The sequence below is a fragment of the Crocodylus siamensis genome, chromosome 3, assembly GCF_052110815.1.
Source record: "Crocodylus siamensis isolate JL-2025a chromosome 3, ASM5211081v1, whole genome shotgun sequence".
NCBI lineage: Eukaryota > Metazoa > Chordata > Crocodylia > Crocodylidae > Crocodylus > Crocodylus siamensis.
The window spans coordinates 237006564-237021219 of NC_143397.1; the positions used below are offsets into that span (position 1 = coordinate 237006564).

At 45.7% G+C, this 14656-nt stretch overlaps 1 protein-coding gene across 3 annotated transcripts in view; it reads right to left on the bottom strand.

The window, feature by feature from the left end:
• The window catches only part of SAMD12 (sterile alpha motif domain containing 12), a 292935-nt gene that overhangs the window by 105093 nt on the left and 173186 nt on the right, over positions 1–14656 (bottom strand). Inside the window, exon 5 of one of the 3 annotated variants that reach the window (XM_090040545.1) lies at positions 4904–6171. The exons of 1 other annotated variant lie outside the window; for it this stretch is intronic. In XM_090040545.1, coding sequence (XP_089896671.1) covers positions 6104–6171 — 68 coding nt within the window. In that variant the 3' untranslated portion in view covers positions 4904–6103. Of the gene's footprint in view, positions 1–4903; positions 6172–14656 lie in introns of those variants that run through there. One more of the 3 variants, XM_090040544.1, reaches the window with a different exon arrangement.

Consider the following 14656-nt stretch of genomic DNA (forward strand, 5'->3'; position numbering starts at 1 on the left):
CCAGGAACAGAAGGCAGCCCAGACTGGGATGCCCGAGGGTGCTAGACACCCCTGCCAAGAGAGCAGAGGCAGCTGCTAGCTTCCAAGCCAGAGCCCCAGAGACCAAGGCAGCTACTCCTGCCTGCCTGCCCCAGAGATCGGAGGCAGCATCAGTGCCCGACATGGGCTCTCGGTACTGGGTGCCTCAGGACAGAAGTCCAGCAGTGACCAGCTGCATTCATGGAGCAGCTGCTCCCAATTGCTCCTACTGCACACATCTCAAGTGTAGCCCCTACTGTGCAGTTTCTGCCTGACACTTGCTACCCTATGTCCCCCAAGCAGCCCTGCCCTCCCTGCAGTTAAGGCCCTCCGCTGCCCCCAAGTTTGGCAGCAGCCCCACTGCCTCCCAAGCCTCAACCTGCTGCCAAGCTCTTGCATCCACTCAACCCCTTGCTGCCATGCCCGGCTCCTTCCTGCCATGCCTGGGGCTGCAAATGTTGCCCGCTTAGGTCTCTCTCCTGGCATTTAGGCTGGGATAATGCTCAGCTCTGCACAGCACCAGGAGTCAGGGTATCCACACAAAGAGCTGAGCCCCACCGGAACTGCAAAGCTGGTGGGACCCCATTGCATTCAACTTGCTCTGGGGCCCTTCAGCTCCGGATGCCTGGTCCCATCAGTCCCGAAGCCGCTACTTACTGTTTGGATTCTGTGGGACGCTGCCACTTAGCTAGGAATCCCAGCCCTGGCCCCATCTGGCTGCCCTGCTCCTGGATGCCGCTCTCCACCCACCCATGACCCCATCCTGGCCAACCATGGAGCAGAGCCATGCGACGGGCACTGGTTCTATGGGCAGGGACATGCAGGGCACAGATCAAATCTCTGTTCTGGCCCCTGGCCCTGTGCTGTCAGGACCCACACAAGAAGGGTGTGCAGCCAGGCAGACAGGATGGTGTCATTTAGGCAATTTTGGTGAACTGCTGTTGACATGGGGGGGGAGGTGGGAGGAGATTGCTGACTCAGCCCATTACAGCTGACCAAAACGCCCTATGTGGCCCATGGGCCCAAACAATTGCCCACCCCAGGTTAACTGGATGCATGGAGTCACTGTTAGAGGCAGAAAACCAGTTTCAATGGGCCAACCAATGATCTGACTGAGAATAACTAACCTTGTGCGCATCTTCATAATCTCCCAAGTATCCACAAGAGTCTTTTAGGGTGTGTGTGGAAGCAACTTCAAGGGCTTACACCAATATCCTGGTTTAGATGAGCCAGAATGTATTCTGAGGAGGGGACTTCTGTAGGTGGATGTGTTTTCAGACTTTAGTAAATTGGCTTGCAACAGTAAATGAATGCATGTCAGAGCAAAGAATAAAGGATCCTAAGGGCACAGTTTTAAAATGATGAGAACATTTAGAGTTCATGTTCTTGCCCATTCCTATTGCAACAATTGTCTTATAAATAGATTCATGCATTTGTCTGTTTTCATTTCAATTTTTTGTCAAAGACTGATGTACTAGAATTTTAATGTTATATAATTATATATTCTGTAAATTAAAGCAGCATGGCGTATTGGTTGGGAATAGCACATTTCACACCTCATTACTTCTGCTGCAACTCAACCAATGTTAAGCTCTGACTTTTCCTCTTTTCAATATTTTGCATGCATTTCCCTTACATCTTCTTCCTCTTTATGCAGTAGCTTTCCTGGCTCCAATGAGTCAGTCAAGTTGTTATCTATAGCAAGGGCGGCCAACCTGCAACGCAGGTGCCACAAGTGGCACAGGCAGCCTCTGTGTGGGCACAGGGCAGATGGAGGAGAGGATAAGCAGCACAGCAGCAGATGGGTGTGGAGCTTAAAGCAGAGTATCAGATCAGGGGAGAAGCACAGTAGTCAGGAAACATAGGACGGGGAGCAGAAAGCTGAGCAGCATATTAGGCAAATGAAAGGTATCAGAGTAGCACACAGGGAGGGTGAAGAGCTTGCCAAAAAGGTTGGATCCTATTGGTCTACAATTAGCAAATATCAACAGCTAATATTGAGAAATGTATATGTACCTGGACCTACCTTGGTTACCTTATGGAGAGGAAACGATACTCAAGCAAAGTTCAGAATGTTTTGACATTAAATCACTAAAGCTTATAATGCTGAACACCGTAAAATGTGAATTTCCTAGTAGAGGGCTGTCTACGAGTAGTTGGGATTAAGATGAGTATTGTGCTGGGGAATGGTTTATTTTTATTTAAATAATATTTAAACTGGATCTTCCCTTCCCAAAATGAAGATTGGTGCTATGTTGTGATGGATAAAAAAGTCCTGACATGTCTGTAGGATCTCTCTGCCTTATTTAACAGCAGAATTACCAGGAATGCAAAAAATCTACTCTCTGCTGTCTACATATGGACATCATCATTGCAATTGTACATGCATTTTTTCATGTATAATGATGAACATTTGATATTAAAATCCAAATCTTATTTTTACTTCTCAGCTACATTTCCATCTTTATTCAGAGGCAGCTTTGGTACTATGCATGTAGCACCAGGAGAGAGGAAAATGGAATAATTTGCCGATTTATACTATGGAAGAAAATTACAGCAAATATTCTAAATTTCTATTATTTGTCCCTGAAAACCTAGAAGACTTGCTGCGTAGAGCTTTACAAAATTGCATGAGAGGAACTGAAGGGTTCAACTGTAAACACAAAGCAGGAATTTAAAGGTGATCTACAATTCTTCAACTGTATCAGTGTGCCGGTACAGAAAAGTTCAGGAGGGACTTCCATGGAGTTTGTCATCTCTAAGATACCAGTACAAATCAGTGGTTGTATTGGTAGGTTACATCTATACAATAGCTATTTATCTGAAAGAAGTGAGTCACTGGTCTTAGTTTCAGTTTCTACTAGTGAACACACACATACCTTGCAAAATTACCACCACAATAGCACACACAGTTGCAAATACCTCCTCAGCTCTAGATTAGCTGTGAGTCACTCTGGGTAGCAAAGGGAAAACTGCACTGCTGCTATCCCTGCTGTTCTTACTGTATGAATTGTGCAGTCTTGTCTCCAGGACTATCAACCTCCACAAGCATTAACACAAACAAAAAGCAATGTATAAAAAAGTGCACCAATGTTGCCAATAGCCAAACTACAATGGCACCTCAACATACACACTTAAAACTTCTTTGACTCAGCTTATTCAGCTCTTCTTCTGAAGGAACTCCTGGTCTTACGTACTGTATTTACTCGAACATAAGACAACACCCCAATAAGTAGATTCAATGTACAGAAAATGTATAAATTTGTCAAAATATTCCAGGTATGAAATCTAATTACTGGATCTATAAAATCTGCCCCTCTCTCACTGCTACAGCAGGGAAAATAAATCTGAGGGGGGTCAGGTGGTCCTCTTACCCTCTGCCCCACACAACTTCTTCCCCCTGAAGCTCCTCCCCACTCTTACTATCAGACCCTTCTCTCCCACAGCACATAGAAGTGAGGGGCAAATTTCAAAACACTGACTTTTCCTATAGTAATTTGCATATAGGCAAATTACTAGGGGTACCCTTAGATTTAGTTCATCAAATACTGTTCAACATCTTCATTAATGATGTGGACATTGGAGTCAGGAGTGGACTGGCCAAGTTCGCCGATGACACCAAACTTTGGGGCAAAGCATCCACGCCAGAAGACAGGAGGGTGATCCAGGCTGACCTGGACAAGCTCAGCAAATGGGCAGACGAGAACCTGATGGTGTTTAACACCGAAAAATGCATGGTTCTCCACCCTGGGAGGAAAAACCTGAAGCATCCTTATAGGCTCGGCAGTACTACGTTGGATAGCATTACAGAAGAAAGAGACTTGGGGGTCATCATTGACCACAAGATGAACATGAGCCTGCAATGCGATGCTGCAGCTAATAAAGCGACCAAAACGCTGGCTTGCATCCATAGATGCTTCTCGAGCAAATCCTGAGACGTCGTTCTCCCCTTGTACTCGGCCTTGGTGAGGCCGCAGCTGGAGTACTGCGTCCAGTTTTGGGCTCCACAATTCAAAAAGGATGTGGAGAAGCTTGAGAGAGTCCAGAGGAGAGCCACGCGCGTGATCAGAGGTCAGGAAAACAGATCTTACGATGATAGGCTGAGAGACATGGGACTCTTTAGCCTGGAAAAGCGTAGGCTCGGGGTGATCTGATGGCCACCTATAAGTTTATCGGGGTGAACACCAGGATCTGGGGGAACGTTTGTTCACCAGAGCGCCCCAAAGGATGACGAGGTCGAACGGTCACAAACTCCTGCAAGACTGTTTCAGGGTGGACATAAGGAAGAATTTCTTTACTGTCCGAGCCCCCAAGGTCTGGAACAGTCTGCCAGTGGAGGTGGTTCAAACACCTACATTGAACACCTTCAGGAGTAAATTGGAAGCTTATGTTGCTGGGATCCTATGACCCCAGCTGACTTCCTGCCCTTCGGGCGAGGGGTTGGACTCAATGATCTCCCAAGGTCCCTTCCAGCCCTGATGTCTATGAAATCTATGAAATCTATGAAAGAACTCATGTACGTTACCTTTTTTGAAACTGCTGCAAGTCTTAGCATAACTATTCCATAAACACACTTTTAAGCAGCACTTTTGCATCTGTTTATATATAATACAAACTAAGTATTCCATTAGGCCAAAGCCAAAAGTCCATGATTTACCACAGCAACTATGACAGCAGCAGCAGAACCAACAGTGACAATGACAGGGAATGAACTGAGAATGTAAACCCCAAAATTGGGGCTAGGACTGAAAGACTGTGATTGGGTTAGAGAAGGGATGGTGGACGAGCATGCAGGAGCGCCATGCATTACTTGTAATAGGTTTGCAAGCTTTAAATGTGGTTTAAGGTATGTGAAGAAAAGCTTATACTAGCTGCTGTATATATATAACTCTCTCTCTCTATATATATATTTTTTTTTTTTCCAGAAAAAAAGTAGGGTCTCATCACGATGTTTGCCCAATATGGACCATGTATTTGTGCTCCATGTTAGCTGCATTTAATCAGCTTCATAGTTGGTTTACATTACTGAGCACATGCTGCTTTTGGCAGCAGTTTAATGATAAGTAACATATTTAAGGTTTGTATGCAGTTTGTATTTGAATGCAAGATGAGGATCTTTTCCACCCCTCCATGGTGATTGGGGGGGGGGGGTGGAAGTGTGTTCTATTCAAGAAAATACAGTAATATAATAGGATGCACTATACTGACAACAAATGAATACCCCCAAGGAACAGAGTTATCGTATATATTAAATGGGTTCACAAGGTTTTAAATAATTAATGTCTAAAAAGATATGAAATCTTATTAGTACAATAAACCCTGTAAAACTATTCAGTACATTACCATAACTGCAATGTTAGAGCAACTCCTATTCAAAGAACTTCCATCTCATTCCAGTTACAAAACAAAGGAACATGACACTCACAGCATTCTAGCCCAGTTTTACAGGTGGGACAACTGAGGCAGAGAAGGTTTAATGTATTTGTCCAGTGTCACCCAAAAAGTCATTAGCAATGCCAGGAATAGAACCCAGATGTCCGGTATCACACACTTTACCCACAAACACATCCTTCCATAAAGGTACTTTATTCATCCCTTTTCCTTTCAAACTTGTTTTTTGTTTGTTTTTTTAAAGACCGTTAATTATAGGTCAAATTACATTCAATTTATTTTTCCATGACTTTTTTCCTTTCCAGGATTCCAGTGTTCTTCCCCCCTTCAAAATACCAAATGTCTTTTAAAAACTGCTTTGCTGTTGTTACCAAAGCAGAAAAGGAGAATTTTTTTGTAGTACACATATCCAGGTGGAGGATCTTATCATAGGGCAGGTGTGAGTGGGGAAACACTTTCCATAAGTATGAGAGAGAAAAGGGACAATACAGAAGTGCTTCACTGAAGGACTGAGTATTTTCACAAGAGCAGGAGAGACAAAAGCTTCTTGGAGAGGAAGAATGACAACAGTGTCAGACCACATATTGGAAAGAATGAGTAACAGGGAAAGGAACAACTGCTTTGTACTGGCAGTAAGACTGCAGCAGTGGGGTTACTGCAATTTTGCCAATTCTTGCAATTATCACAAGCAAAGTTATTCTGCGTCATTCTGAAAGCTGAAGCTCTGCCAATCACGGGGCGGGGGGCACATTCCCACTTTTCCTTTAAAAAAAAAAAAAAAAGATTTTATTCCATATAGTCCAAACACAGAAAAGCTTAAAACCAAGCCGCATGCACATTCTAAAGGCTCCCGATGCCACAACGTTCAGGTTCTTTTAAAACCTTTTGATCTTTGGGGCATGACTCATGAGTTTTAGACATGTGGTCACTGGCAATATTGGACACCTCAACAAGGTGAGGCAAAACCACAGATGTACAAAAACAACATTTTTTCAGTTCCTTCTTTGTGAACATCTCATTCATATCCAGAAACACATTTTTTTCCTACATAAAGTAGATGCCAGGGAAAAAGTACCATTAAGAGATAGTCCTGCTTTTGTTAGAAGCAATAACTCTCAGCTGACACAGTGTCACCAAATAAGTATTTGCAGGACACAAGTCCTATTGCATATGGCAATAATTACACAGAAACTCAGCCTTATAGTTAGCTCAAACCACTGATTTGATACTGGCTTCAGTTATGATGAAACTGTGGTGGTTAATCTGTGTCACACAGGGAAAGAAAGGTCAGAACTGTTTCCACTACCCTAAGAAAATTGTTCCATTAAATTTTCCTTTAATGTAATGTAAAAACAGTTTTCCTTTAGAATTTTATTCAATTTTTCCCCTCTCTCAGACCAAACAATATGTCCTAATACATGTGTCTAGGCATGGAGGTATAAATGCCAGTTTAGTTATGGAAGGAACAGCCTTCCACTTACCCAAGTCAGGTTCTCCTGGGGGCTGTAACTAACAGCAAAGAATTGAGAACTGGTACCAAGGCTGCTACCTGGCTCAGATCTAAGCGGAAGCAGCGCCCATGGGCACTTCTGGTCCTTGCACACAGGTCTTTTATGCATCCCAAATATGCTACACAATACCTCACAGACGCATGTATGTGCTGGGACTGACTTACGGATTTTGCGGTGGTGGAAAGATTAGCAGTGAAAGAGATGGGCTCCATGGATACAAAAAGAATTGACTTGCCAGTGTTGGCAGACTGACACACTGGTTCAGAAGACATGCACTGCTGTTTATTTGAGCTTCCTAACCTACCAGAGGAGCTTCTGCTAAATGAAGAGCTGTTCCATCGGTCAAAGGGGGTCTCCCTTAATTCTGCTTGCTTGATTCCTTAATCCTGTTTGCCTGATACCATCAGGGGTCTCAGTTTCAATGCAGGGTTTTTCTCTACCTTCTTTGCCTCTTTCTTCTTTCTCCAGAAGGAGTTGGCATGAGAAGGGTTTACAACATATGACTCCTTGCTTCTGCTCTGAATGACTGGAAGGAGGGTGGATTGGGAACATGATTAACCACTCTTGCCTCATTAATCCAGGACATGGATGCACCATACTATCTACCTGAAAAGTTCCTTCCTATGATGGGATGTACACTGTATGCCATTATTCTATTAGGAAAGTCCCTGTTCTCCCAGTAAAAATGTTGAAGCTTTCTCTTGGACCAAAAATGGGAGTTCTTGGAGAAAAATAAGCCCGCTAGAACCAGGTATAAATCAGCTTGGAAGAATTTCTCCTGGGGAAAAGTTTGTATTCCCCCTCAGCTTAACTCCTTCTAGGGACAAGGGTCACCCAATCTGGGGAAGGCATGGCAGACAGCTGCTCACAGACTGGGAGGGGAGATGGGGAGCAGCTGCCAGTCAGTCCCTGCTGGCTCCTAATACACTGAGGTCCTTGGTGTGAGAGATAAGCAGGGGGCTTTGCCCCACCATGCCCCCTGCTTCCATAGTCCCCAGTATGAGAAGTGGGCTGGGGGTTTTGCTCTACTGTTCCCCTTCTTCTCCAGACTGGTCTGAGAGGGGAGGGAGGAAGCGGCCACCACTCCCTGCCTCTCAGCTGAACTGGGCAGCCCCCAGTTTGGGGAAGAGGTGAGGGGCTGCCAGATCCCTTTGGCTGTCTCCTCTGCCCTGCTCTGCTGCCAGCTGGGCAGCATGGGGAGGAGGGAATTTAAGAGACAGAAGGGCTGGGATAGGGTTTGGGGAAAACCTCCACAAACCCAGTTCTCAGCCCTGCTCACTTTTAAAACTGCCACCCAACTGGGTGAAGCGGGTATCAAGAAGCTGGCAGGCCAGGAACCCAGCTTGGGGAGGGTCTCCTCAGGATAGCAAGGCAAAGAACCCACTTGTTCCTTGAACTGGAGTCTCCAGGTGCACGCAGCGGGTGGAGGACGTTCTGGGGAGCCCAGTCTGCTCAGCTCCTGGACACCAGGAACTGAAGATGGAGCAGTGCCACCCCTTGCCTGCTTCTCACACCAGAGCCCTAGAGTGAGAATGGGCAAGGGGCTTTGCCCCACTGCTCCCTCCACTTCACTCCCTGAGACCAGGACCAGAATGTAGAATTGGTTCCCACCTGGTCCCCAAATGAGGGTCCCTGGTCTGGGGAATAGGTATGGGGCTCTTCTCTTCTGCTCCCCCCCACCCCCCCCCCCGGACAAGTTAGGGAGGGGAAAGGAGCAGTGAGGCAAAGCCTCTTCACCTTCTTCAAACCAGGCAGTGCCTGATTCAGCATCAGTGCTCCCTTCATCTCCTGGCACATTTGAAGAGGGGAGGGGAGTAGCTACCACAGTTCCTGACCTCTTCCCCAAACTAGGCACTGCCTAACTTGGGGAAGGGACTGGGCACCCCAGCGATCCCTATGCTCTGCTCCCAGGGAATGGAGTGGAGGCTATTCCCTGCCTGGGGAAGAGGCAGGGAGTCTTTCCCCACTGTCCCACTCCTCCTGGAGACCTGGAGGAGTGGAGCTGGCACTGATCCTCATGCCCTCCCTAGACCAGGATGATCATGGTCTTGGAAAGGTACAGAGAGCAGGAGAGAGGGGGCAACTACAGGTTGGATGTCTGTACTACTCCCTCTCCCAGAAAGTTTTCTACCGGTGAAACTTACTCAGAAATTTCCACTGGCAGAAATGAATGTCTGTCAGCATCACCCTCACATACAACTGTATATTATACACAACAGGTAACAACTTCGCTGTGCTGCAGGACACCCACCCTCCCAAAATGGTTTTAATCTTGAGGTTCACGGGTTGCTCTTGACTATTGCAGAGGCCAGCCAGGATTTGGAAACGTACCAGGTACCTGGAAATAACTACCTGTGGTTTTCTAGAAATCCAATTAGCCCTGTAACTATATTTTTCTCTTTCAGCATTCAAAAACACCCCTCGTCACTCTCTTTTAGCATCTGACACCATGTTATAACTGCAGACAGCATTTGTGGGCCAAATACCTGGTCCTTCCTCCCAAGTTTGCCACAGAAACAAGGGTCAAAGGGAGAATTCTTACCCCCTCCCCTCCACCCGCCCACAGCAGCTCTTCCAGCCCTGGAATTGCAGTAGCTTTGCTACCATTATGTCTTTGGTCTATGGAGCTGTATGAAAAGCTCCTGCAAAGCTGTGTCCCACAGGGCATAACAGGATCCAGAGCCTGTGCAGAAGCTTCACAAATCATTTTCCCTGGTGCAGCGGAATGGAACCTGTTCTGCAGCATGCATGAACCTCCACAAATATTGAGGAGTAGGCCAGGTCTGTCTCCATTACAATAAAGCATTCTGTATCTTATACTCCAGAGAAATAAACAGATTAATAAACCTGGTCCGTCAAACAATAAATAATTTGTGTGCACAAACAGATTTGATTCACAACAGCTTGATGGTGCATGCTACAAATGCGGCAAGATGCCTGCTATAAATGCAATGCGCTCACTGACTATAGGGAAGCACAGGGATACAGCTGCTGAAGAGTGATGTGAAATTAAAGAGGGAATGAAACGTGTGATCTTATTTAATCACACCTGGTGCTTCAATTTTTCAATAACAGCACCCTGCTAGACTATGTCAAATCAGTTTTACAAAGAAAAAAATTATGGATAGAAAATGAATTAACTATTTCACCACCATTACTAATATCTTATACAAGTCAGAGTTTTAAAGAGAAATGTTTCTACAGCATTTTTTTTTCTCAGGAATACACTGGACACCATTCACATGACCAAGTGGTTAACAGCAACTTACAATACTGGGCTTCAACTGCAAAGCATCTGATCTCACCAGTGACACTCATTCAAAGCCATGAGTCTTGAGTGGGTGAGAGTATTTTTATAGTAAAAGTATCTTCCACGTCCAAGTCCAGTTCAGGAATCAGGATGAGCAGGTAAGTAGGTGGCACACAAGGCGCTGACAGACATGAAAAAAAAAGCGCTTTACCAGAAGAGGTAATGAGTTACCTGGCTCCACAGCATCTGTATCGATCACATGCTTCTACAGTGCATTTTGGCACTTCTATCTAATACCTGATTCAATCAGCTAAAAGCGCCAAAAAAGCCATGCTGGAGCACCTAATCTATACAGACATTAGGCGAGCTGGGTCCAATTAACGCAGTGCCTCCTCTGGGCATAAGCTGGGCTCAGCATGGGGGTGTGCTGAATTTAAAGCATGTGGTTTTGTTTTTGTTTTTTTTTATGTCTGTAAGCAGCCATAACATGCAAGAACAAGTAGGCAAGATGGAAACAATGCAACATACATGACACTCAGAAACACAGTGATCCATGTAGATCAGTCATTTTCCACAGTGCATATTTGTGATAACGGAAAAATTCATCCTAGAAATTATTTTTTTTATTGAAGTCATATTTTGCATTCAGGTGTTTGGGTTTATATTAAATGTCAAATGTAATTTCTTCTGCAGGCATTGCATTGTGCAATTACCTATGTCTCATTGGCTAGTCAGACACTGTTTCTCAAATAGGACACCCTATGTACTAATAAATCACTTTTTGTAATAGACAGCAAGGTGCTTTATCTAATGTAAAAAATGGTAATTGTGGTCAAATGTTCCATTCTTCAGGGAAAGGAAAAACCTTCTACATGATTTCACTCAGCAGCAGAAAATAAAAAGCTGAGTTATAATTAGCTTAACATAACCATCTTTATATTAAATTCACAGAGAAGCAAATCAAACATGAAAAATAACTGTGGAATGCCCATTTTGGTCTCCTTACTGAATTAATGTCACAATACTGCAGTGTTCACAATAAGACACTTGAAAATCCTGCAAAGATGAAGCATGTGTTTTAAGAGTGGCTTATTTTAAGATTAAGATTTTTAATGCATATGTTATACCTTAGAAAAATTTACAGTCAAGAAAAGTGAGATTTCTGGGTTTATTGTGCGGCCTCAACTAATTTACTGAAAAATTAAGGATATTAAAGCAGATACCCCACAATAATCTTAAGAACTTCTTAGGCTCTTTATCATCAGTCACAGGACTCATATCCAAGAAAACATCATACTCAGAAACAATAACTGCTTCCTTATAAATAAAGCACTGCAGAAGACCAGCACAACTTAGAGTAACAGGGTGGAAGTATCTACATCAAAGTGGTTTAGATTGCTGATTTTAACTGTGATATAAATTAGCAAACAGGAAGCCCTGAATTAAGTCTATTTTGTTCCTGTTTTGCATGTCTAATTCTTGTTTTTCCTAAGGAAGCGTTTATTAGAATCGATTGTTAACCATTTAATGATAGTGATGTACACCTGAAGTCTATTCCTGTGCTTAGAGGTAAGATCAAGTATACGTGACACACATTGCTCTATCCTGTTCTTTAAACTTTCCAGTGATTAGATTCCATAACGACTCTAGTTATCTTAGGTATTCATTCCATATCTATACACATCGTAAGAGACCTTTGGAATATCTACCACCAATCTCCTTTGCTGAAAGTTAATCCAATTGCTTCTTATTCTACATTCAGTGGTCCTGGAGGTCAAGACTGATGTCCTTTCCTCTTTATAACAACTTGTTACAGGCTTGTACGTTCCCATGTTACCTCTCAGTTTTACTCCACCTTCTGCAGTAAAAAGTTGTCTCAAGCTGAGTGAGCTACTACTGAATAGTCTGTGCCTTCCATATTGTCTTCCCAACAAAAATCTAAGTGGTTAAGTTCCCATAATCATCATGTCCTGTTCTTTTCATGCTTCTCTTAATTGATCATCTACCTCTCCCTTTGACTAACAGTCCAGAGTACCATATTACCACACATGTTGACATGTTGATTGGCAACTAACTCTAGTCTTTACACTGCTTTTTGGCTTTCTGCTTGCGAACACAGAGATTACACGAATTGCTTGCTAACTCTGAATATCTATCACAGAGGTGGACAAAATATGGCCTGCAGGCCAAATCTGGCCCACCAACTGGATAGTTCCAGCCTGTGGATGCCCTGGTAGCATTCCACGGGGGGCCAAGCCCCACCTGCACAGGGCAGGGCATGCATGAAGTGGATTGTAGCTCAGCCAGGCCCTGGCCCCAAGCTGTCACTGACCTGCAGCCCAGCCCCATGATCCCTGCCTCACCTGCCTACTCCACTCCTGAACACTGCTCCGCACCCGCCCAAAGCCCCATAAGGAGTTTTGGTGAGTTGTTGTGGTGGGGGGTGGTGCTGACCTGGTCTGTGACAGCTCATCCAAAGTCCCTATGTGAGTCCAAGTAATTGCCCACTCCTGATCTATCATGCACATTCATTCAAGAAATTATATAAATAAACACTGGTTACCTGTGTGAGGGGGCTGAGAAGGTGCTGGGCAAGAGCAACGCCGACGCCGGCGGAAACTGGCCCGACTTCCGGGTCCGGGTGGGAAGCCCAGCACTTAAGTTTCCCCCTTCCAGGAACCCGGACGCATCCAGGTCAAGGCCTACCCGGACGGATAAAAGGAGCCCGGCGGATCCGGAGGCAGAGGCGGAGGATCCGGAGGTGAGCAGGAAGAGAGCCGGCGGCGGCGAATCCACCCTGGAGCAGGTGTGAGCCACCTGGAGACGTGGCCAGAACTTCTGGGGTGGAGGTAAGCCCCCGCACAGCAGGAGGGCCCGACCGACCAGCGTCGGAGGGACGAGCAGCGTAGCACCGCGGGAGGCAGCAGCACCCGGCAGGAGCCGGGTACCGTAAGTACTGCAAAAGAGGGGCAATCACAGGCGGGGAAAACCACCATGCCTGTGGTTTGCAGGCAGGCTAAGGGGCGGAAGGGAGCCCCGGGACTGAAGGCAGAAGGTCCCAACCCGACTCAGGAAGGGTTCAACACAGGGGTCAGGAAACCCCGGCCCCGGGCCTCTCCAGCCAAGAACTTTGTGTTGGACGTTGTATTTTTTTTGTGTTTCTTTCACCTTTATGAACATTGTTGGGGCTAATGCCCTGTAGGGTGGTCCACCCTGGGAGGCAGCCACTAACCGGAGGACCGGGCGAGGGTGTAGGGGAGGAAGGAGCCCTCAGGACCACCCCTGGACTTAGCGGAGATGGAGTGCCGCTTCCGGAATGCACGCGCCACAATATGGTGAACCCCAATTTTCCATCAAAGTCGTGGCAGGCGAGACTGGCGGAGGTGCAGTGGGGACAGCTCATTCCTCTCCCACCGGGGGTCCCCTGTGAGGCGGGCAGCCAACGCAGAGCGTCCCCTTCACAACCTGCTGTTCACAACCAGGGAAGAATTGATGGTGAATGTAATACTGGATGGCAACTTGGCAGCAGTCACCACGAGATGATAGAGTTTAGGATCCTGAGGAAAGGACGGATGGAGAGGAGCAGAGTAAGGACCCTGGACTTCAGAAAAGCAGACTTAGACTCTCTTGGGGAACTCATGGGTGGGATCCCTTGAGAAGTCAGTCTGATGGGGAGAGGGGTCCAAGACAGCTGGCTGTACTTTAAAGAAACCTTACTGAGCATGCAGAAACAAACCATTCTGATACACAGGAAAATTAGCGATATGGTGGAAGATGAGCTTCGCTTAGTTGGGAACTCATCAGTAAATTAAGTCACAAAAAGGAAGCTTATAAGCAGTGAAAACTTGGACAAATAACCAGGGAAGAATATAAGAGCACTGCTTGGACACGTAGAGATGAAGTCAGGAAGGCCAAAGAGCAACTGGAGTTGCAGCTAGCGAGGGATGTGAAGGGAAACAAGAAGGGTTTCTACAAGTATGTCGGTAGCAGGAGGAGAATCAGGGAAAGTGTAGGTCCCTTACTAAATGGGGGAGGCAACCTTGTGACAGAGATGCAGAAAAGGCTGGAGTGCTCAATGCCTTTTTGGCCTCAGCCTTCACAGGCCAGGTCAGCTCTCAGACTATGGCACAGGGCAGCACAGTTTGGGGAAGAGGTGAGCAGCCAACAGTGGCAAAAGAACAGGTTAGGGATTACTTAGAAAAGCTGGACATGTAATAGTCCATGGGGCTGGATGGGATGCATCCGAGGGTGCTAATGTGTTGGCTGATGTGACTGCAGCGCTACTGGCCATCATCTTTGAAAACTCACGGCAAACAGGAGAAGTTGCAGATAACTGGAAAAGGGCAAACATAATGCCCATATATAAGAAAGGGAAAAAGGAGGATACAGAAAACTACAGACCAGTCAGCCTCACCTCAGTCCCTGGAAAAATCATGGAGCAGATCCTCAGTGAATCTATTTCTAAGCACTTGGAGGAGGAGAATAT